Raw genomic sequence first — 25,214 nt, forward strand, 5'->3', positions numbered from 1 at the left:
CCTCCCTCTCTTTTCTTTTCTGGCTTGCAGGATCTTATGGTCCAGGGGGTCGCAAAGAGTTGGACATGACTGAGCAACTTCACTTCACTCATGACTTCAGAAGGAACAGTTATCCACTGTGGTCTTGAAGGGCTGATTAATGTGGGCGCATCCCTGTAGAGACTACATGGTTTTAGTATTGGGAGTTTGAGGGCTGACTGTGTGGATGCCTGCCATGTCTTTCCTCAGTGTGATGGCCACTTCCCCCTTGACAGACGGTATGACTAGTGTGGTGGTGATGAGCCTGCACTAGATGGTGAGCAGGCAGGGCCTCCCCTGTCCTCTGAGGTTGTCAGCGCCCTGTTGTGGAGCAGTGTCTGCTCTCTAATCATTGAAGTAGAATACCCCAGACCACTTCTGAGCTGTGGGGTGGATAAGTGGGTTCGGGGCTGTCCCACTGAGGCAGAAGCCCCTGAGTACTCCTTTGCTAGAATGTCCACAAGGGGAGGGCGCTCTGTTGTATCACCTGAAACCCGTTATGCAGGCTCACAAAGGACACTGTTTTGGGCACTGCCATCAGCCCTGCTTTAATCGTCGGAATGCCAGCAATCATCTGTGTCCCTCAGGCGCTTGGTTCACAGGGCCACCAGTGCAGAACCGCTGAAGTCAGGTACCAGGACCACAGCAGTCGTATATGTGGACCCACCAAGGGAATCATGGAGACAGACCAGACCCCAGCCTGCTTTCATGAGCACGTGCCCAAGCTTTTAGGGCCAGACCTGTCCCAGCTGCGGGGGCACCTGCAGTCCCCTTGGATGTCCTGTAGGCACTGAGTTTACAAAACTGGTGACAGACTGCCCAGCTGTGTGTGTGGGAGCGCTCAGATTCACCTCTACCTCCTAAGCCACATGACCCCTGGGGGTCAGCTCTGATTTCAGCTCCACCTCAGCATGTGGGCAACCTGCTGGTGCTCACGCACAGGCAGAGCCTGCAGAGGTGCTGCTAGGTCAGGTGAGATCTGGGGGAGAAACGGGGTGCCACGGAGGCCCCGCCCCTCCCCTCCCTCATGCGTTCAGACAGTGGGGACTCAGGGGCAGGGTCACAGCAGCTGTGAGCCCACAGAGTGAGGCTGCCACTGGCCCCACCCTCCCGCTGTGCTCCGCTTCACACCTGTGCTCACTTCTACGGCAGACCTGGGCTTCCTCCGAGCATACCCCTGGTTGTAGCCATAGTACACTCCATCCCCTTCAAGCTGTCTCTGTGCGGCCAACAACAGCCCTCTCCCGTCTGTCCCCTGAAACCTTAGTTTCAGCACCCAGCCCCCCCCACCCCTCCAATGCAACAACGCTGTAGATGGAAACCAAGGGTATATGAGATCGTCCAGAAAGAAAATGTGAAATAAGGACAGTGGGGAATAGAATCTTGGTGAAGAACATTAAGGGTCACCAAAGGAAGGGTGTGAAGTTCTATCCAGAAAGACAAAGAATCAGAGCAGAGTGGCACAAAAATTAAGGGAGAGAAGAACCGAGTGGGAGATGGTTGCTAATTTTTACGTCTTTTTCAGAAACTTAATGGTGTTTTATTTCAAGAATCATATTATGTGCCTTTTATGAGTTCTAATTTGCCTATGTTAGTAAACTAGTAAACTAGAATATAGCTTGTGATGAATTCTCACTATCCAGAATGTGTTCAAAATGCCCTATCAATACTATACAGCTTTCCCTATATCTTTTGCAAATTCTAAATCTTTAGATGAAATACTATCTTTAATGCCAAAATATGATGTCATATGTTTTAAACTGATCAGTTCACTCATTTTTTCAGGATTACTTATTCTTGACAATACTCCCATTTATTCTGGAATACAAATTTTGAGGTTACTTATTTACAGCAATGTATGTGCCTTAAATATTGAGAGGTGACAATATATCTAATGGATTATTATATGAATAATATATCTGAGACACCAAGCAGCCTGAAATTTGCTCATGAAATCTATTTCAATGGCACTAGTAATTTAACCTAGAAACTAGAAAACAAGCTGCATAAAGGAGTAATAGTTATCAGCTACACTGTGAATATTATTTTTTGACAATCAGATATAGATACTTGAAAATTCTACAATACTCTAGAGACCAAAAGGCACAGGTACAAGTGATTTATTATGTTTTTAAAAAGTGATGAAGGGAATATTAATTCTGGAGGGTTTTTAATCAATTCAACACTATTATACACCAAAGGAAAAAAAATCTCCATGAACATTCCCTCACAAAGCTGGTAGTTTTATATTTACATAGTTATTATTATAGCAATTTTAAATGTTAATCTATGATACAATAATGTTACTTCAGAAAACATAAAAAATATAGTTTTTTAATAGCCATGCTCCCATTTTTTATGAAAGCTAGTCAGTTCATCCTGTTAAGTTTGACACTTTGAAACGCACGTGAGATGCAGTCCACTCTGTAAACACTGCAGGACACAGGCCCTCAAATGGAGTAGACAGAGGGCTCGTCATCACTCAGGTCTGAGTCATCCTCGTCTACCCCTTCAAAGACTGACTTCTTCCCTTTACAGCAGGACACGATGAACCCAACGACAAACACCTGCAGAGGTAAACAAGCTATATGTTATTTCTCAAACTTGAAATCTCCCAGAAAGTACTGACTTTAAAATCCAAACCCAACCACAAATGGGCCACTAATGGTCACGGCATCCCTGGGACGCCTGCACTTACCCCAAGAAAGGCCCAGTTCCCAAAGTAGTAGGCGGCACTGAAGAACCAGAACTTGTGAAGGAACAGGTAGGTCCGGGTGACAGTACACTGATCTATCAAAGCAAATAAAGGACCAAGGTGAAGCAGTTTCTCTCTTGAAATAGACTATTAATACTTTACCTAAAAGGTTATATTAACCAAAACTAAATCAGCTTTAGAGACAGGATGGAAATCTAGATCTATCTTCAAAGCCCACTCTTTCAATCACCTTAATATAACGTGACATTTTTAAAAGCTAGCACCACCAATGTAATTCCTGCTGTTAGGTATAAAAAAGTTGTATTGGCTAGTTCAATGTATCTAAACTAGAAAAAGCATTTTAACCTGGAATGACAGACATGTCCTAAAACAAAACAGTTTTCCTGATGAAGAATAAGAAAAAGAAATGAAGAAAGTAAGCAGATGTGGTTAGTATTAGGCTGCACTTTTCTAAGAATCCAACTGAGAGATTTTTGGGGGAACTTCCCTGGTGGTCCAGTGGTTAAGAATTTGCCTGACAATGCAAGAGACACGGGTTTGATCTCTGGTCGGGGAATTAAGATCCCACACACCGCAGGGCAACTAAACCCACAAGCCACACGACCGAAGTCCACGGGCTCCAGAGCCCAGGCTCCACCAGACAAGCCCACGCACTGCAATGAAGGTCCAGCACAACCACGATATATAGATAAGCTTTAACTGAATAATTAAAACAATAAAGTGATGATACCTTTAAAAGGAGATCTTTTTGAGCTTAAGAACGCTATTAAGAAGATGGCTGACTTGCTTACTCCCTGAACTTTAGACAGTATTATAACTTGAATCTAAAAACAATCATTTACTTTTTTCCTTCAAAAAAAAAAGAAAAACACAACGTAACTCTTAAGGAGAAAGCAGCAGACTGGGTATTTGATATCTTTGTGAGACTCCATATTATCTAAATTTTAACTGTTTCCATTAGCTTACAAAGTCCTTTAGGTATCTTAATACATGACATCTACGGAAATACTTGTTTATTAAAACCGTCTGTGGCATGGATTTCTGAAAAGCAGCATTTGGTCCTGCTTTATCCCAGTCTCCTCCTCCCTTCCCATGAAGCTCAGCATGTCCTTCTGAATGGCTCAAGGCCCAAATGGACAGACAGCCTCTGCTTCCTGCAGGAAAACATGCAGTATGGCAGGGACACGCCTTCTCTTCATGGGTAAGGCGGCCAGTCTAACGCCAACCACTAAACCTGAGGGCCTCCCTGCATATTCCTCATTCTCAACAGAAAAGTCTAGAAGGAATAGTCGAAGCTTCCTAAGGAAAACCAAGAAGCACTTGAGCAGCAGTATGGAACCAATGTTTCTCTCCCCTCAGTTCCGCAGTTTCTGGCCCTAAGGTGACTCCTTCACATCAGGCCCTGCAGCTCAGGCAGCAGCAGAGCCTCCTGGGTGGGAAAGCCGCTGGTGAGTCACTCTGCCCCCCCAGTGATGACAGAATGTGCTTCACAAGAAGGTAACTTACGAAATTTGTCACTTTCCCTGCTAAATTGGCCAGAGTATTCCAGAGTACCCCTCAGAGTACCGGGCACTCATATTTAATATGACTGATGAAATAAACTACATTATTCAAAAGGGAGGTATTTTACTTAAAAATCATGCTGATAAATAATGCATTTTCTCTTTTCTTTTGACTAAAATCTGAGAAGATTCCAAGGATGTCAAAACAAGATACTTGAATCCATGTTGAAAATGAAAGCATAACTCAAATGTCCAGAGTGGGAAAAGAGGTGCAGACCCTGTTTCACAGATTTGGTGGCGGCGCTCACTTGGCCACTTCTCTGCCACGTGAACAGGCACGTCTGACCACGACACTCCGTGCCCGTCACTACTTCTCCTTACGGGCTCATTCTAAACACCAGATGAAGTCTGCAGAGTGGCAGTTCATATGAATTTTCTTAAGATATAACCAAGCCCATGATAATATAGTTTACAAGAGCTGTTCAAATGGTGCCAATAAAAGCTCATCTTAAGATTTCAGAAGGTGACTAGTGCTCCTTCAGTTCACTCGCTCAGTCATGACCGACTCTTTGCGACCCCATGAATCACAGCACGCCAGGCCTCCCTGTCCATCACCAATTCCCGGAGTTCACGCAAACTCATGTCCACAGAGTCGGTGATGCCATCCAGCCATCTCATTCTCTGTTGTCCCCTTCTCCTCCCGCCCCTAATCCCTCCCAGCATCAGAGTTTTTTCCAGTGAGTCAACTCGTCGCATGAGGTGGCCAAAGGATTGGAGTTTCAGCTTTAGCATCAGTCCTTCCAATGAACACCCAGGATCGATCTCCTTTAGAATGGACTGGTTGGATCTCCTTACAGTCCAAGGGAATCTGAAGAGTCTTCTCCAGCACCACAGTTCAAAAGCATCAATTCTTTGGCGATCAGCTTTCTTCACAGTCCAACTCTCACATCCATACATGACCACGGGAAAAACCAGAGCCTTGACTAGACGGACCTTGGTTGGCAAAGTAATGTCTCTGCTTTTTAATATACTATCTAGGTTGGTTATAACTTTCCTTCCAAGGAGTAAGCATCTTTTAATTTCATGGCTGCAATCAGCATCCGCAGTGATTTTGGAGCCCCAAAATAATCAAGTCTGACACTGTTTCCACTGTTTCCCCATCTATTTCTCATGAAGTGATGGGACCAGATGCCATGATCTTTGTTTTCTGAATGTTGAGCTTCAAGCCAGCCTTTTCCCTGTCCTCTTTCACTTTCATCAAGAGGCTTTTTAGTTTTCAAGAGCTGTTCAAACGGTGCCAATAAAAACTCATCTTAAGATTTCAGAAGGTGACTAGTGCTCCTTAGCACTAAGGAAAATACTTGCTTAGCTATTAGCATCATGACTACTCTGGACATGTTCATTATTTTTCTGTCTCTACAGTCAAAACAGATACAAATGGATTTGGTCTAATTTCAGTTCAGTTCAATCGCTCAGTTGTGTCTGACTCTTCGCGACCCCATGAATCACAGCACACCAGGCCTCCCTGTGCATCACCAACTCCTGCAATCCACCAAACCCACACCCACTGAGTCAGTGATGCCATCCAACCATCTCATCCTCTGTTGTCCCCTTCTCCTCCTGCCTTCAATCTTTCCCAGCATCAGGGTCTTTTCAAATGAGTCAGCTCTTTGCATCAGGTGGCCAAAGGATTGGGGTTTCAGCTGCAAAATCAGTCCTACCAATGAACACCCAGGACTGATCTCCTTTAGGATGGACTGGTTGCATCTCCTTGCAGTCCAAGGGACTCTCAAGAGTCTTCTCCAGCACCACAGTTCAAAAGCATCAATTCTTTGGCGTTCAGCTTTTTGAGCTCAGCACTGAGTCTAACTCTCACATTCATATATGACCACTGGAAAAACCATAGCCTTGACTAGACAGACCTTTGTTGACAAAGTAATGTCTCTGTTTTTTAATATGCTGTCTAGGTTTAATTTAAATGTGTATAATTCAGTAGAAGGATACTTGCTAAACAGTAACATACCTTTAAATAAAAATAACTAACTTGTAATGAAGAGAGGAGCAGGCTGTTTAAAAAAAAAAAAGCCTGTTCACAATTAATTTAAAAACATCAACAGTATATGGGTTAAGTACTACATAAGCTCTGCTGTTCAAGCACAAACCTGTTTTTAAAAAAGTTATTCAACCCTCTCAACACTGCTAATGCTCTAAACTTAAAAAATAAAAAAGTTCTGTTACTCATTTCCACAGCTTAAGGTATCTGGGGGGTCAGAATTAGAGTGAACTGGAAGCTTCAGGGCCAGAACAGGAACAAGACGGTAGCTGAACTGGCAGAAGCAGTGAAATCAAATGACTTTCCCCAGGGCTCTATAACCCACTCAGTGACACTCTAAATTGGCTACCCCCACTGATACTTTCTCCTCCACAAAGAGTGTATCTTATTTTTCCTATCACATTATTTCACGTTTACCACTTCCACTGTTTAAAGATTTGACACAAGCCTTCTGAAAATAAGAGAAAAAAAAAAAAGTATGATCATTGTGTTTTGCTTTTTTTCTTAACATTTTTAATTTTTATTTATTTATTTTTTTAATTGGAGGCAAATTACTTTACATTAATATATTGGTTGGTTTTGCCATACATTGACATGAATCCGCCCCGGGTGTACACGTGTTCCCCGTCTTGAACCCCCCTCCCACCTCCCTCTTCCCCATATCCTCCCTCCAGGTCATCCCCGTGCACCAGCCCCAAGCATCCTGTATCATGCATCAAACCTGGACTGGTGATTCATTTCACATATGATAATATACATGCTACAATGCCATTCTCCCAAATCATCCCACCTTCACCCTCTCCCACAGAGTCCCAAAGACTGTTCTATACACCTATGTCTCTTAGTATGTAACAGCTTTTATACTTATCTTTGTATGTATTTATCAGCATATTTATATGCACATAAAGCTGCAGGTGTCCACAGAGGAATTCTGGTTAATAGTCCTCATGCAAATATTTTATGTTCAAGCTACAACTCCACACTGAGTAATACATGGAGGGGCTTCTCTCCTCTCCCCTATCTGCCCTCTCCTAGCTGATCGTCTGCATTACAGGTATCTAGGAGATCTAGAGAGGTCTTTCTGCTGTTATCTGAAACACTAGAGTAAGTATTTTGAACTTGGTTTAACCTTCAAAGTAAATGTGAATTGCTCAATTTAGGAACTGCATTCTAAAATCACAGGTGTTCGAGAGACTCTGGCTGTTATTCCTCAAAGGGACACATAAACTTCCAGTTAAACCAAAGAGTGCATGTTAACAATTAAGAACTAAAAATAGGGGTTCAGACAAAAGCTTTTTTTTTCAGACAAGGTGGCCATATGAAAAGACCAAAATTAAAAGAGCCAAGAAAGGGCACGGAAGTTAACTGGAAAAAAAAAAAAAAAGTCAAGACTTGACTCCTGCTTCTACCACCTTCCCCCATCTATTCTCACTTATCAAACTAGATGAATAACCAACAGAAAGTACAATTAAGCCTCTGTCTGCCATATAACAACAGCTTTTACAAAGGTACCCAGTAAGTTTTATATACTTATTTCCTTCTAGACTGCTGGTTATGTCACTGATAGTGTATGCTGACTGCCACGAAGGTAACTTTGGTTATTAACTATAATAAACAGCACCTTCTACTTTAAATATATTTTGAAAAACAACATTTAATGCTGATTTAAGTCAATATTAAATCATCATCATGTTACACCTTCACTTGAAATCAGCTTAGAATTAAGTATATATTTGTGCTTTATTTATAAAATGAATCCTAATGATACGTATGTAATAGAGGGAGGGTATTTGAGGAAATTTATGTGCCACAGAGAATTTTAAAGCAATTTCTTTGACTAGTGACTAAAGAACTGGGAGAAGACTAGATTCCTTAGAACAATGCTTCCTTTCTCGTGGTTGCGTGTGATTATGCTAACTTTAGGTCCTGCTACTATTGGATATTTATAATAGACATACAAATCTTAAATGCAAACAGGCTAAGCATCTCGGGCTCTACTGTGATATGATCAGGAGTCATTTATCAAATAGTTCTGAGAAAGGGGAAGCATGCTGCTGGGGTAGAAGGCAGGCCAGACCTGGGGTCTGAGGAGGTAAAGCCCCAGCTAATCATCACTGTCAAATGGGCTTACAGCACATGAAATGTACACACAGAGAAAGACTTGAGAGACCAGCAACAAATATCCAGTAAGAAAAGAGAGGGCAGAAGAAAATGTTTTTAATTTAAATATTTGCGTAAAACCCAAAACTGGAGGTTTATCTTGAAATTCAACAAATGGCATATAGTTAAATCATGCTCTGTTAAATCTCACTGCAGGAACTGGGTAAAAGGGAAAGAAAGAGTTGGTGAACATCAAAAGTCATAGAAATTCTAAAGGGAATAGACTACATTTTATGAATATATAAACTGTACCAGGCTAACAAAGCTAGTACTTGGCCACATGCTTTGCACTGAAAAATAAAGTCTCATAGTGACTATGTTAAGAACCAGTATAATTTGTGTTGAGCTTTGATTACATTTAAGTAAGTTTAATGTACTTCAAAAGTGCTAAAATATGTATTGCTCCTTTAAGAATGTACCTAATTTCATTTGTCCCGACCATATAAAACATAATTGGCCATACACAGCTTATAATAGATAGTTCCAAAGGTAAGCATTAGCATATAAATGTAGGAACAATCTCAAACTGTATTAGTGAACTCTAATGAGATTTTCTATTATGCTTAATTGTCCAAGATGGTAAAATATAAAGCAACTGCTTTCTATTACCTTAACTTTTTCATAAAATGACAGAAATTTAAGAGGTATAGTAGAAAACATTAGAGACAGAAAATTGAGATTTGGTTCTTGAGTCCGCTGTTTGTATTTACTGTGAGATTCTGGAGATTTAACGTCTAAATCAGCTTCTTTCTGAGTGTCATTGATATAATACCTGCTCGTGATGGATTGTGATAAGATAAACTGACCTTCCGAGAATTAAATTTAGAGAGAATTCTAAATATGATTTTTAAAAAAGGTTGATGTTTTATGAGTTAGAATCTTTAAGCAAGGATCTGTAGAAAGTAGCTGAGAAGTTTCACAAAATCACCTGGGCTGCTTTAGCATGGACTCCAGAAAACTGAGAAACCTTATACCTAGTTAACTTCACTGTACTGTCCCTGCTGAACTTTCATCAACACAATCAAAACGTCACCTAGAAAAAGAACTTCGACAATAAAGAGACTTTCTGTATCTCAAGCAAAATCCAAGAGAAATACGTTCTGATCTAAACTTAATTTTCTGGTCTACATGGCTTCCCCAGTGGCTTAGTGGTAAAGGACTCGTCTGCCAATGCAGGAGACACGAGAGACACAGGTTCAATCCCTGGGTCATCTTTCTCATACCTAGAAAAACACTGTCGTCATTAACGGTGAAATCTGCTTTGGCTATTAAAAAAAAAAATTTTTTTTTTTACAATTAAAAGTCAAAATAGAGTAGAAATGGTTCAGACATCCTGGGAAATAACTATTTCCCAGATATCCTGAAAAATGATATTATGGGTGTGATTTCAGATCAGACACTGTGACCTAATGTAGAACTTAATGCTCCTGTAATGCATTTTTGCTTCTGTATTTTGCTTGCTGCTGGTAAAACCAAAGTTACTCCATTTTAAGATAAGGTTATAAGGTTGTTTTTAAGTAAAGATTCCTAAAATTGTTTTAAAAAAGAAAAATATCTAAAAAAGAATGAATATACGCATATGTATGAATTAATCACTTTGCTATACACCTGAACTAACACAACATTGTAAATCAACTATACTCCAATAAAATTTTAAAAATTAAAAAAAAAATTCAGGGTATAGTTTGAAGATAAAACTGAGTACATACCCAAGAATCCAGAGCAAAATGGTAGGCAGAAAATATGAAATATGAGAGGAGACAGATGATCAATTGAAGACATCCAGGAACTAGTGAACAAAAGCTCCCCAAAGGGAAAATGGAGAAAAGAGAAACTATCGAGTTAACTTCAAAAGAAGAAACAGATGCACTGGATTTCTCACCCGTCAGAAATGAAACATAGATCGTACAATACTTTCAAAGTTCTAAAAAGCAAAAATGATTTTTTACACAGCACAAACTGCCCATCATACCATCAACTGTGAGGATGTTGATATCCAAGGACTTTTCAGGTACGTATGAGAGTTGGACTGTGAAGAAGGCTGATCGCCGAAGAATCGATGCTTTTGAACTGTGGTGTTGGAGAAGACTCTTGAGAGTCCCTTATACTGCAAGGAGATCCAACCAGTCCATTCTAAAGGAGATCAATCCTGGGTGTTCATTGGACGGACTGATGCTAAAGCTGAAACTGCAATACTTTGGCCACCTCATGCGACGAGTTGACTCACTGGAAAAGACTCTGATGCTGGGAAAGGTTGGGGGCGGGAGGAGAAGGGGACAATGGAGAATGAGATGGCTGGATGGCATCACCGACTCTGTGGACATGAGTTTGAGTGTACTCCGGGAGTTGGTGGTGGACAGGGAGGCCTGGCGTGCTGTGATTCATGGGGTCGCGGAGAGTCGGACACGACTGAGCGACTGAACTGAACTGAACTGATTTTGTACAAAGCATTTCTTTTCTTTCTCTTTTTAAACTCTTGGAAAACTAAGTTTTGGGAAGGAAATCCAGAAAGAAGATATGGTTTCTAATGCATCAGAAGTCCAATGAACAGAAATTGTAACATTAGAGCTAAACAGCACAATTAGAAAGCAATTGATCCAAGTAAGAAAAGGGGTCAGTAGGTACTGAGCAGGAAGTTAATACAATGGATTTCATTCAATAGATAAAGTGAGCAAGAAGAGACAAGATATTAGGTGATGTTAATCTTATGTTACTTCAAGAACATGCTTTAACAAGATAAAGAAAAAAGGAACAAATTTTAAAAACTGATTCAATTCTACAAACGTTGGTTGAACAAGACAGAAAAATATACTTCATATATATATTGATATGTTTTCTGAATTCAAGGAGCTGACATTCCTACAAGAGAGTAGGACAGACATAAGATACATAAATGGCTATAGATTAAGACAGAGTAAAGGTCACACCATAAGAAGTAAAACTGCGATGGGAATTCAAGTGAAAAAAAAAAAAAAGAAAAACTGTACACATGTTTGGAGATTCAAAAAAGAAGGTCAGGTTGGAAAGAAACCTTGAAAGATGACCAGGGATCTGATGAAGATGGGAAGAGTCGGGCAGAATCTGGCTGTGACGTCTCAAGAACAAACAGTTGCAAACCAACGATGGAAAAGACGAGCAAGTTCAGAAAAAAGACTGGAAACATGCAGGATGGGTTAAAAAGCTGAATCCTTCAATCCCTGGTGGAAGAGTGGTATAGGTGGTATGGGGAACAGTTAAGGTTCCTACCGGAGGAATGGCATTGGCAAATCACACTGGCTCTACCTTCAAAATCTACCCAGAATCTGACCACTTTCTACAATTCTACCACCACAAGCTCTGCCTTGGATTCCTGCAAAAGTCCTATCAATTCGCCTTTGCCCTTGGTTTATTATAGTCTATCTCAGTGGCTAGTACACTATATCCCAGAAGGATTCACTCGGTCCATCACTTATTTTTCTAAGTTATGCTGAAACATGACACGCTGTCCACAGCAACCTCTGTGTTTCAGGGGCACAGCTGAGCAGTGTGGACACTACTCCAGGCCCCACAGAGCCTGAAATGTTTACTAACTGGTCTCATACAGAAAAACGGCTCCCACACCCTGGTCTACACTCAACACAGCAGTCAGAGTGACCCCCTGAGGGTGTAAGGCCCATCAGGTCATCTGCTCAGTCTTTGAGACTTCCTGTCTGAGCTTAAAAGCTGAATGAAGTCCTTCTCCTTGATGACTGGCCCTTCCTCCTCCCCTCCTGTTCCCCCCGGCCCCCAAACCTCTGCACCTGCTATCACCGTGGCATGCAGGGCTTCTCTGCAGGTATCTGCCTTCCTTCCAGGTATCTGACCTCACTTCCCTCAGGCCATTTTGCCCAGATGTCAGCTTCTCAGTAAGGATTTCCTTTCTGCCTTACTCAGCATTTCAAACCATCCCTCCTTCCGGGCACCACTTACTCTTCTCTGGTACTTTTTCTCCATAATGATTACTGCCTGATATACTTATTTGTCTCCTTCTAAATGAGCTCCATGGGGACAGCACATCTGAGCTTTGTTCACTAGTCTACTGGCTCTGTATCAGGAGTATTTAGAATAGTGCCTACCACATAATAGATACCAATTTAAAATGTTAACTGAAAAAGCAAGGAAATGAGATGAGAATAACAGATGAGAAAAATAGGTGAGAAAAATTAAATAGTCATTTACTTTTCCTTCAACGACTACACCAAAGCCTTTGACTATGTGGATCAAAACAAACTGGAAAATTCTTAAAGATATTGGAATACCAGGCCACATTACCTGCCTCCTGTGAAACCTGCATGCAAGTCAAGAAGCAATAGTTAGAATACGGAACAATGCACTGGTTCAAAATAGGAAAAGGAGTACATCAAGGCTGTCTATTGTCAGCCTGCTTATTTAACTTCTATGCAGAGTACACCACGCAAAATGCTGGGCTGGATGAAGCTCAAGCTGGAATCAAGATTACAGGGAGAAATATCAATAACTTTAGATATGCAGATGACACCACCCTAATGGCAGAAAGAGAAGAGGAAATAAAGAGCCTCTTAATGAAGGTGAAGGAAGAAAGTGAAAAAGCTGACTTAAAACTGAACATTCAAAACCACTAAGATTATGGCATCCAGCTACATCACTTCATGGCAAACAGATGGGGAAAAAATGGAAACAGTGATAGACTTTTATTTTCTTGGGCTCCAACATCACTGCAGATGGTGACTGCAGCCATGAAATTAAAGGACACTTGCTCCTTGGAAGAAAAGCTATGGCAAACTTAGCATATTAAAAAGAAGAGACATCACTTTGCTGACAAAGGTCTGTATAGTCAAAGTCACGGTTTTTCCAGTAGTCATGTACAGATGTGAGAGCTGGACCACAAAGAAAGCTGAGTGCTGAAGGAATGATGTTTTGGAACTGTGGTGCTGGAGAAGACTCTCTAGAGTCCCTTGGCCAGCACGGAGATCAAACCAGTCAATTCTAAAGGAAATCAACCTTGAATATTCACTGGAAACACTGATGCTGAAGCTCCAATACTTTGGCTGCTTGATGCAAAGAGGTGATTCATTGGAAAAGACCCTGATGCTGGGAAAGATGGAGGGCAGGAGGAGAAGGGGTCAAAAGAGGATGAGATGGTTGGATGGAATCACTGACTCAATGGACTTGAGTCTGAACAAACTCCGGGAGATAGTGAAGGACAGGGAAGCCTGGTATGCTGCAGTCCATGGGGTCGCAAAGAACTGGACACAACTGAGCGGCTGTACAATAACAGCAAATAGAATTTTGGAAATTTAAACATTTATAGATTTTAGAATTTCAAGACACATAGGACTGTGATTCTCAGTATTACGAAAACTGATATGTCAATATCTTCCAAATGTGTTTAAATTGCAATGGCTATTATTAATTTTGTATTCCTTAAATAAGTAGGATAGCATTCTAAATAAGCCTATCAAAACTATTATAATTCTAGGTGACCTCATTTATCCTCATCTTTGTCCTAACCTATCTCGTCCCCTCCCTCCAAATGTGCAGAGTATAAAACAAAAAGACCATGTAGTATTTTTAAAGGCCACCGCTACATGGACTTGAGTCAGAGGGAAAGAATGACTTATATTCTCTCAAATTGGATCTTCTTGTTACAAAACTCCAGAAAGCTAAAATTAATTAGCTTCACTTAATATGAAGTAGGTAGGAGGTATTAAATCTGAAGTTCATATTCAAACCTGTCTATTAAATCCACAAAGGAAGAGTTTGGTACCATTTTCATTTCAAACTATGTTTATAGATCACCACTTGGGCACTCAGCACCATAAGAGACATTAACAAATACTGTCATCACAGAGCATCAGTGACCATGCTTAAATCAAGCCATAAGGCTAAGGTTCTAATGAAACTCCTTGACCAGCTTCATTTCAGCCTGTCAAAACTAGCTTTCCTTAAAATGAACTTTTCATTTAAAGCTATACATCAAAAATCAATTATAAACTAGTATAGTAACTCCTCTAATGAAACTGGTTTTAAACAGAAATAAGTCTTTCCTGAAAAACACATTTTTCTCTTTTTTTGCTTAGAGGTGAAGTATAGATGGAAAAAAAAAATCACCTGAATCCATTGTTAGTGATAATGTAAGTACTTGAGCAATATTGCTTAGTCACCTTGACTTCTAAATAAAATTTCCTGGAACCAAGTAAAAGTAGAAAGAAACATTTCATATTCCAGGAAAAAAAGTGCTACCAGGATTTTGAGAATTACATTTTTTTCAAAGTCTCAGAAACTACCCTCTCCACTGCCACTTATCAACAAACTGGAAGGAAAAAGGTCTTCTCTACAACCAATAGCTCCTGGGCAGACAGATGCATGCCACTATCTGGACTCTTTTTTTCATCCTTAAAAAGGCTTATTAATGTTTTTTTCTTTAATTATAGAATAAAAGCCATTTATTAACAACAACAAAAAACAATGAATACTTATTTCTATTCCACATTTTGTTCTCTGAGGTACAGCTTGACTTTTATATGCTGTTTGTGTATATGTATATATACGTATGTATATATTTATGATGCAGAGCTGATTTACACTGCTAATTTCTGCTGTACAGTGAAGTGACTCAGTTATACATATATATACATTCTTTTTACATTCTTTTCCATTTTATCATAAGGTATTGAATAGAATTCCCTGTGCTATACAGAAGCTGAAGTTACAATACTTTGGCCACCTGATGTGAAGAGCCAACTCAGTGGAAAAGACCCTGATGCTGGGAAAGATTGAGGGCAGGAAGAGAAGAGGGCAACAGAGGATGAGATGGTTGGATGGCATCATCGACTCAATGAACATGAATCTGAACAAACTCCAGGAGATAGAGAAGGACAGGGAAGCCTGGTATGCTGCAGTCCATGGAGCTGCAAAGAGTCGGACACGATTTAGCAACTGAACGACAACAAAATACAGTAGAACCTTGCTGTTTATTATTCTGTATATATTATTATATATTATATTATTCTTACATCTGCTAATCCCAACCTCTCAATTCATTCCTCCCCAAACTTCCCCAGCCTGTGGTAACCAAGTCTGTTCTCTATGTCCATGAGTCTGTTTCTGTTTTATAGACAGGTTCACCTGTGTTATACTTTATACTCCAAACCTAAATGGTCTCATGCAGTGTTTGCCATCTTCTTTCTTACTTCACTTAGTATGATAATCTCCAGTCTGCATCAGTGCTGCTGCAAATGGCATTATTTCATTATTTTTATGGCTAGTAGTATTCCACTGTATATAAGTACCACATTTTCTTTATCCATTTCTCTGCTGATGGACGTTTAGGTTGTTTCCATATCTTGGCTGTTGTGAATAGCGTTGCTATGAACATAGAAGTGCATGTATCTTTTTGAATTATAGATTTATCTGGATATATCCCCACAAGTAGGATTGCTGGATCATATGCCAACTCTAATTTTAGTTTTCTGAGGAACTTACTTACTCTCCTCCATAGCGTTTTTACCAACAGTGCAAGAGGGTTCCCTTTTATCCACGCTCTCTCCAGCATTTGCTATTCGTAAAATTTTCAATGATGGACATTCTGATAGTTGTGAGATGATACATTACTGTAGTTCTGATTTGCAGTTCTCTAATAATTAGCGATGCTAAACATCTTTTATGTGAAGTCAAATGGGCCTTAGAGAGCATCACTACGAACAAAGCTAGTGGAGGTGATGGAATTCCAATTGAGCTATTTCAAATCCTGAAAGATGATGCTCTGAAAGTACTGCACTCAATATGCCAGCAAATTTGGAAAACTCAGCAATGGCCACAGGACTGGAAAAGGTCAGTCTTCATTCCAATCCCAAAGAAAGGGAATGCCAAAGAATGCTCAAACTACCGCACAATTGCACTCATCTCACACGCTAGTAAAGTCATGCTCAAAATTCTCCAAGCGAGGCTTCAGCAATATGTGAATTGTGAACTTCCAGATGTTCAAGCAGGTTTTAGAAAAGGCAGAGGCACCAGAGATCAAATTGCCAACATCCGCTGGATTATGGAGAAAGCAAGAGAGTTCCAGAAAAACATCTATTTTTGCTTCATTGACTATGCCAAGGCCTTTGACTGTGTGGATCACAATAAACTGTGGAAAATTCTTAAAGAGATGGGAATACCAGACCACCTGACCTGCCTCTTGAGAAACCTGTATGAAGGTCAGGAAGCAACAGTTAGAAATGGACATGGAACAACAGACTGGTTCCAAATAGGAAAAGGAGTACATCAAGGTTGTATATTGTCACCCTGCTTCTTTAACTTCTATGCAGAGTACATCATGAGGAACGCTGGGCTGGAAGAAGCACAAGCTGGAATCAAGATTGCCGGGAGAAATATCAATAACCTCAGATATGCAGATGACACCACCCTTATGGCAGAAAGTGAAGAGGAACTCAAAAGCCTCTTGATGAAAGTGAAAGAGGAGAGTGAAAAGGTCTGCTTGAAGCTCAACATTCAGAAAACGAAGATCATGGCATCTGGTCCCATCACCTCTTGGGAAATAGATGGGGAAACAGTGGAAACCGTGTCAGACTTTATTTTTTTGGGCTCCAAAATCACTGAAGATGCTGATTGCAGCCATGAAATTAAAAGACGCTTACTCCTTCAAGGAAAGTTATGACCAGACTAGATAGCATATTAAAAAGCACAGATATTACTTTGCCAACAAAGGTCCATCTAGTCAAGGCTATGGTTTTTCCCGTGGTCGTGTATGGATGTGAGAGTTGGACTGTGAAGAAAGGTGACGTCGAAGAATTGATGCTTTTGAACTGTGGTGCTGGAGAAAAGACTCTTGAGAGTCCCTTGGACTGCAAGGAGATCCAACCAGTCCATTCTGGAGGAGATCAATCCTGGGTGTTCATTGGAAGGACTTATGCTAAAGCTGAAACTCCAATACTTTGGCCACCTCATGTGACGAGTTGACTCACTGGAAAAGACTCTGATGCTGGGAGCGATTGGGGGTGGGAGGAGACGGGGACGACACAGAATGAGGTGGCTGGATGGCATCACCGACTCAATGGACATGAGTCTGAGTGAACTCCGGGAGTTGGTGATGGACAGGGAGGCCTTTCGTGTTGTGGTTCATGGGGTCGCTAAGAGTCGGACACGACTGAGCGACTGAACTGAACTGAAACAACTTTTCATGTGCGTTGGCCATCTGCATGTCTCCTTTGGAGAGATGTGTACTCAGGTCTTCTGCTCAATTTTTAATTGGTTTGTTTTGCTGTTATTGAACTGTATAAGCTGTTTGTGTAAACTGGAAATTAATCCCTTAGTGGTCACATTATTTGCAAATATTTTCTCCTATTCTGTAGATTGTCTTTTCATTTTGTTTATGGTTTCCTTTGCTGGGCAAAAGCTTGGAAGTCTGACGAGGTCCCCTTTGTTTATTTTTGTTCTTACTTCAACTGCTTGGGAGACTGACCTAAGATGACACTGGTATGATTTATGTCAGACAATGTTTTGCCGATGTTTTCTTTTAGGAGTTTTTTGCTGTTATGTCTTACGCTTAAGTCTTTGATTGATTTTGGGTTTACTTTTGTGTATGGTGTGAGGCTGTGTCTAACTTTATTGATTTATATGCAGCTAAACTTAGTGACTGAGCACACACGCACATCCAACTTTCCCAGCACCGCTTGCTAAAGAGACCACCTTTTCTCCACTGTAGACCCTTGTCTATTCTGTCAAAGACTTACTGACTGTAGGTGTGTGGGCTTATTTCTGGGCTCTCCGCTCTGATTCATTGATCCACATGTCTGCTTTTGTGCCAGTACCAAGCTATTTGGAATACTGTAGCTTTGTAGTATCTGAAGTCTGGACGGGTTATGCCTCCTGCTTTCTTCTTTTTCTTCAGGATTGCTTTGGCAATTCTGGGTCTTTTATGGTTCCATATGAATTTTAGGATTATTTGTTGTAGTTCTGTGAAACACATGCAGGGTAATATGATAGGGATTGCATTAAATCTGTAGATTGCTCTGGGTAGTCTGGTCATTTTAACAATATTAATTCCTCCAAGCCAAAATCATGGGATATCTTTCCAAACTTCTTTGAGTCATCTTCAATTCCCTTTATTAACATTTTTATCGTTCTCGGCATATGTCTTTCACCTTCTTGGTCAGGTTTAACTCTGAGGATGCGATATTAAAAGGTAGTATTTCTTCTACATTCCTTTTCTGTTATTTCATTATTAGTGTAAAGAAATGCAATTGACTTCTTTATATTAATCTTGTATCCTGCTACCTTGCTGAATTCATTTATCAGTTCGAGTAGTTTTTGTGTGGAGACTTGAGGGTTTTTTATATATAGTTTCATGCCATATGCATATAATGACAATTTTGCCTCTTTCCTTCCATTCTGGATTCCTTTTTTCTTTCTTTCTCTTGTCTGACTGCTGTTAGGATTTCCATTACTATGTGGAATAGACAAGGTGAGCGTGAGTATCCTTGTCTTGCACCAGATTTTAGCACAAAGGCTTTCCGCTTTACCACTGAGTATTGTGTTGGTTGTAAACAGCTTTCATTATGCTGAGGTATATTCCCTCTATATCCACTATGCTAAGAATTTTTATCATGAATGGACGGTGAATTTTGTCAAAGGCTTTTTCTGTGTCTACTGAGATGCTCACGTGATTTTGGTCTTCCCTTAATGTGTTGTATCATATTGATTGATCTGCATATATTGGACCTTCCTTGTAAACTTGCAGCTTGACTTTTACACTATTTATGCACAAAACATAAAAAATGAGATAATATATACACTCTTCCACTATCATCATGTGGTGAATATTTTTCTGTGAAAACATACAAAGCTGTATTACTATAATGTATGTAATGAGTTTCAAGTATCCTCACTGATGGGTATGTACCCAATTCTTTTTGTTATTTCTCATCTAACCTTGGTGGGATGCAGAAAATGGTTAGTATTGGAAGAGTAAGAAAATGCAAAACAGATATCAAGATTTCTGAGTAAATAAATAGTTGAGGGCATACAAAAGGCACAGGACAACTTTTCCTACCCTATGACATGAGGGTAACGTGGAAAAGCTAAACGGAAGAGAGAAGAGGAGTTCAGCCTTAGAACTGAGGTTGAGAGGTTGGCAGGACATGCATTTCATTATATGTAAACCAGATGGTGGTTAGAAAACAGAAACAGAAATCTAAGATTCTTAATTTATTGATCAAATTATTAAATCCCCCTTAAATTATCCAGCATCACCAGGCTTATTTATTGTCAACTGTCAACACTCCAAAACACGACTTAGAAAACCTCATCCATTTGGTAAAACTATATTTATTCGACTAAATACTGTGAGGGAGAATAAGAAGGGGAAAGGCGAAGAGTATTTATAAGGTTTAAGGGCCTGGGTTGGGCCACTTTAATTGAGGTCGTAAGAGGTGGAAAACTCACATTTGGGCTACGTTTATGCACAAGTTTTACATTGGTGGATGCAGTGAAATGACAAGTCCCAAAGCAAGCCTTCTGAGGCCACTTATCTTGATAAGGAGGCTACTGGAGCTGTTTCACAGTCAGGAGTTGTCAGACATTTGTGTTTGTCCTCAGTGGGATTTAACCCGAGGGCAAAGGCATCCATCTGTGTGTCTGTTGAGCATTAACACGATATTGGTGTCAGTTCTTCACATTTTATGGTATTCAAAAGCTTTTAAAACTTATTGAGCAACATTTGGGAAAGATCAGAAGGACTGATGCCAAAGCTGAAGCTCCAATACTTTGGCCACCTCATTCGAAGAGTTGACTCACTGGAAAAGACTGATGCTGGGAGGGATTGGGGGCAGGAGGAGAAGGGGACGACAGAGAATGAGATGGCTGGATAGCATCACCGCTTCGATGGAGGTGAGTTTGAGTGAACTCCGGGAGTTGTTGATGGACAGGGAGGCCTGGCGTGCTATGATTCATGGGGTTGCAAAGAGTCAGACACAACTGAGCAACTGAACTGAACTGAAGACTTTAGATGGTCTACTATGAACTGTTACAATAGAATTCCCTGGAAGAGATAAAATGTTGGAGTTAAATATGGAAAATGCCCAGAGAGAAGGTGCTAGGTTTCTGACACTATCATAAGAAACAATTTTTATTAGAATATCCTGTTTTAGCTCATAGTTTTCAAAGCAAATGCTTCGCATAAGAAAGTGTAGAAATTGCTCTATCTTTAAAAATAGGCAAGAACTTTATAAGAATATCTTGAATTGTTTAAGTTGAATTGTATCACCAAGTACAGAATATCATCTTTGCACTTAAATTGGTGGGTTATTTAAAATTTTAAAAAAATTCAACAAGTTTTAAAGTACTATGTGCTGTTAGAGGTTTAATTTCTGAAGAGTTTTTAATATGTTCTTTGTGGATTTAAACCGTCCTTTTACAGAACCTCAAACAGAATACATTCTATAAACCAAGTCAAAGAATGACTCATTTTCCACAACTGAATATGCCTATAATTAAATCAAGGTTTATTTGATGCTAACAATTTATACCAGAAATGACAAGAAAATGTGAGAGATGAATTAATTTTAGCAGATTCAAAATTGAAATTACACACAAAAGATCAACTCACTTTCAAAAGAAGATATACCTTTTAATCTAAATTGCTAGGAAGTTACCACATAGCAAACATTATATTCACTAATTCTTATGTTCAAAATATGTTCCTGTCATTTTGTGGGGCAAAATATATCATGCTGAAACACTTTGCATATAAATTTAAATTTTTGGAATTTAAGAAAAATAACATATCTTAATAGAAGTGTAAATTTTTAAAAGGATGCATGCATGAAGTCACTTCAGTCCTGTCTGACTCTATGCGACCCTATGGACTGTAGCCAGACAGGCTCATCTGTCCACTGGATTTTCCAAACAAGAATACTGTAGTGGGTTGCCATTTCCTTTTCCATAAATGGATGTAAGTAATGTATAATTATATAAATTATGTAATTGCAATTCTACTAAAAAGGTAATTAGAAGTGGTAGTCTTCAGTAATTCCATACCCTGGCCTGCATTTGGTACTGTCGGCTTTTAGAATACTGAAAGGCAAAGGAGAAAACGAAACTTATACCTCTCTGAAGGCAGAATTCCAAAGAATAGCAAGGAGAGATAAGAAAGCCTTCCTAATTGAACACTGCAAAGACACAGAGGAAAACAAAAGAATGGGAAAGACTAGAGATCTCTTCAAGAAAATTAGAGATACCAACGGGATTTTATGTGAATATGGGCACAATGAAAGACAGAAACCATATGGACTTAACAGAAGCAGAAGATGTTAAGAAGAGGTGGCAAGAATACACAGAACTATACAAAGAAAACCTTAATGACCCAGATAACCATGATGATGTGATCACTCACCAATGACCAGACACCCTGGAGTGCAAAGTCAAATGGGCCTAAGGAAGCATCATTATGAACAAAACTACTGGTGGTGATGGAATTCCACCTGACCTATTTCAACTCGTAAAATATGACACTGTTAAAGTGTTGCACTCAATATGCCAGCAAATTTGGAAAATGCAGCAGTGGCCACGGGACTTAAAACAAGTCAGTTTTCATCCCAATCTCCAAGAAAGGCAATGCCAAAGAATGCTCAAACTACTGCAGGATTGCGCTCTTCTCACGCGCTAGCAAAGTAATTCTCAATATTCTCCAAGCTAGGCTTCAACAGTACATGAACCGTGAACTTCCAGATGTTGAAGCTGGATTTAGGAAAGGCAGAGGAACCAGAGATTAAACCGCCAACATATGCTGGATCACAGAAAAAGCAAGAGAGTTCCAGAAAAACATCTACTCCTGCTTCATTGATTGACTACACCAAAGTCTTTGACTGTGTGGGTCACAACAAACTGTGGAAAATTCTTAAAGAGATAGGAATACCAGAGCACTTTACCTGCCTCCTGAGACACCTGTATGCAGGTCAAGAAGCAACCATTAGAACCGGACATGGAACAACATACTAGTTCCAAATTGGGAAAGGAGTACGTCAAGGCTATATATTGTCACCATGCTTATTTAACTTACATGCAGAGTACATTATGCAAAATGCCGGGCTGGATGAAGCACAAGCTGGAATCAAGACTGACAGGAGAAAATATCAATAACCTCAGATATGCAGATGACACCACCCGTATGGCAGAAAGCAACGAGGAACTAAAGAGCCTCTTGATGAAAGTGAAAGAGGAGAATGAAAAAGCTGGCTTAAAACTCAACTTCAGAAAACTAAGATCATGGCATCCGGTCCCATCACTTCATGGCAAACAGATGGGGAAACAATGGAAACAGTGGCAGACTTTATTTTCTTCAGTTTCAAAATCATTGCAGATGGTGACTGCAGCCATGAAATTAAAAGATGCTTACTCCTTGGAAGAAAAGCTATGACAAACCTAGGCAGCATATTAAAAAGCAGACATTACTTTGCCAGCAAAGGTCCGCCTAGTCAAAGCTGTGGTTTTTCCAGTAGTCATGTGTGGATGTGAGAGCTGGACCATAAAGAAGGCTGAATGCCAAAGAATTGATGCTTTTGAACTGTGGTGTTTGAGAAGATTCTTGAGAGTCCCTTGGACTGCAAGGAGATCAAACTAGTTAATTCTAAAGGAAATCAACCCTGAATATTCATTCGAAGGACTGATGTTGAAGATGATGCTCCATTACTTTGGTCACCTGAGGGGCAATTTGAAAAGACCCTGATGCTGGGAAAGATTGAAGGCAGGAGGAGAAGGGGACGAACTGGACCAATTCAATGGACATGAGTTTGAACAAGCTCCCAGAGATGGTGAAGGACTGGGAAGCCTGGCATGAGGCAGTCCTTGGGGTTGCAAAGAGTAGGATATGGCATAGCGACTGAACAATAATAACAGCCATCTGGTGGTGTATAGTGGGCCTCATGTGGTTTTTTCCCTCCCTTTATCTTTTTCTCAACATGAATATTTATTTCTGTTTTCTGAACCATACATTATGCGGTTTAGCCACTTAACACCGCATTTTTTACAGGATGGGCCTTCTCTGACATAACCAGAGAAAAGCTGTTAAGTTTAGGACTTTTAATTCTCTGCTGTCCTCTGCGGTATGCTAATCTGGTTTTCCTTCTTTCATGTTAGCAGTTCCATAATCTGTGTTGATAGTTCCAGTATCAGAACTTGGCAGGTCTGTCTCTGCTGTCTGCTACTTCTGTTAGCTCTCTTGTATGCGGTGCTTTGTTCCCTTGTGTGCTTTTTATTTGACTCTGACATCTTCACTTGTGCTCCTTTGTGGGAATTCTGTGAAGCCGAGAATTAAGGTATGTTCCTCTAGTGAGGATTATCCTTACTTGCACCATTTACTGCACTGCCAGTCTGAAACTGCAGTGAAACAAATTCACTCCGCTGACGTGCATTTGGCCTGCACAGCTGCAAAGTGCTAGTCTGAAGCTACAATTTCTTAGGAATCTGGTTCTTTCTCCTTGTTCTTGACACTAAGGTCAACTTTGCTTTCCATTTTTTGCAAGTAATATATTTAACTTTACTTGTGGTTCACCCTCACATGACGGTGCCATCTTCAGGAGAGGGAGGGGCTCCGCTTTGTAAGAGGCTCTGTTTCCTATGAGATGCCAACCACCCACGCAGGCTCTAGACTGTGCTGTCCAACGTAACACCCACTGGGAACATGCGATTTTTCAGCACCTGACATATGACTGCTGAGACTAGGGAACGAAATTTCTAACATTGCCTACTTTAAACTAAAAACTGAAGCAGTCCTTTAGTAGAACTGTATTTCACCTTTAACTTACTTAAATGGTCACATTAACTTAATGAAAATTTAGTGTTTGAATTAAAATGTTCCTTAAGTATAAAATACACACCAGGTATCGAAGGCTTAGTATAAAGAAGGATACAACATATACCCCCTCGTTTACCTGCAAAAAAGCCAGACACAAGCCCCCAACATTCTCAGCCTTCGCGTCATGAAAGATTAGCTGAGCTATTTGTCCACACCGATCAATCAGAACAAGAGACTTGCTGACCTGACTTAAGTAACTTTTTAGCTAGATTTCCCTCTTTCACCAGGCCCCCGAAGTCTGCCCTCTTCTCAGCAGGCCAGCAGAGAGCCCTTCCTGATCGAGTCCTCCTGGCTAACCTCAGGGAAAACATGCCATGATCATCCCGCTCTCACAGCTGGTTGTTTCCTCCTACGAACTGACATAGTATCTTAGATGATGCAGTATCTTAGAGAAAAGTCTGCAGAAGGATTGATACTTGAAGTTCTGAGAAAACAGGTCAACTTGCTTTTATTAATGACAAAAGGAAAACTGCATGGTAAATATATTTTATTTATATAGAATGTATTTTAAGGTCCTCCCTGCTAATGGGCTTGTTTACTCCAAAACTTAGTATTCAACTACTCTCTGAAGTAAGAATTTAGAGTGAAAGTATGCACACTTTACTTATTAATTTCCTCTAACATTATCTTTAGTTATTCAATATCATTCTTACTTTTCCCTTTGTAGTTAGTACATGCAATTATAACTTTGCTTTAGCTCTTTAATTTTAAATCTGTTCAGCTTTTTGTTAGTTTAACACATCAGTTTTTATCTGAGCATCATCAGTTAATCAAGTCATCTTAACCATTTGTTCTAATGAAATTATATCCCAATGCTAAAATCTAAAGCCATAGATTGATCATTTTTAAGGCTGGCTATATACATTAACAAATATACTTAACCAGAATATCCCACAAAAATCAAGCTTGATT

The 25,214-nt window shown here is 40.0% G+C and overlaps 1 protein-coding gene across 1 annotated transcript in view; it reads right to left on the reverse strand.

Moving 5' to 3' along the window:
* Positions 1–2,122: 2,122 nt before the first annotated feature.
* The window catches only part of LMBRD1 (LMBR1 domain containing 1), a 151,453-nt gene continuing 128,361 nt past the window's right edge, over positions 2,123–25,214 (reverse strand). Inside the window, exons 15-16 of the mRNA XM_055433898.2 lie at positions 2,717–2,808; positions 2,123–2,585 (exon numbers count right to left, since the gene is read on the reverse strand). Of these exons, the coding sequence (XP_055289873.1) occupies positions 2,469–2,585; positions 2,717–2,808 (209 nt within the window). The 3' untranslated portion in view covers positions 2,123–2,468. The remainder of the gene's footprint in view (positions 2,586–2,716; positions 2,809–25,214) is intronic.

The sequence above is a fragment of the Moschus berezovskii genome, chromosome 10 (genome assembly GCF_049115385.1).
Source record: "Moschus berezovskii isolate FMDL1 chromosome 10, NW_MosBer_1.0, whole genome shotgun sequence".
Taxonomy (NCBI): Eukaryota; Metazoa; Chordata; class Mammalia; order Artiodactyla; family Moschidae; genus Moschus; species Moschus berezovskii.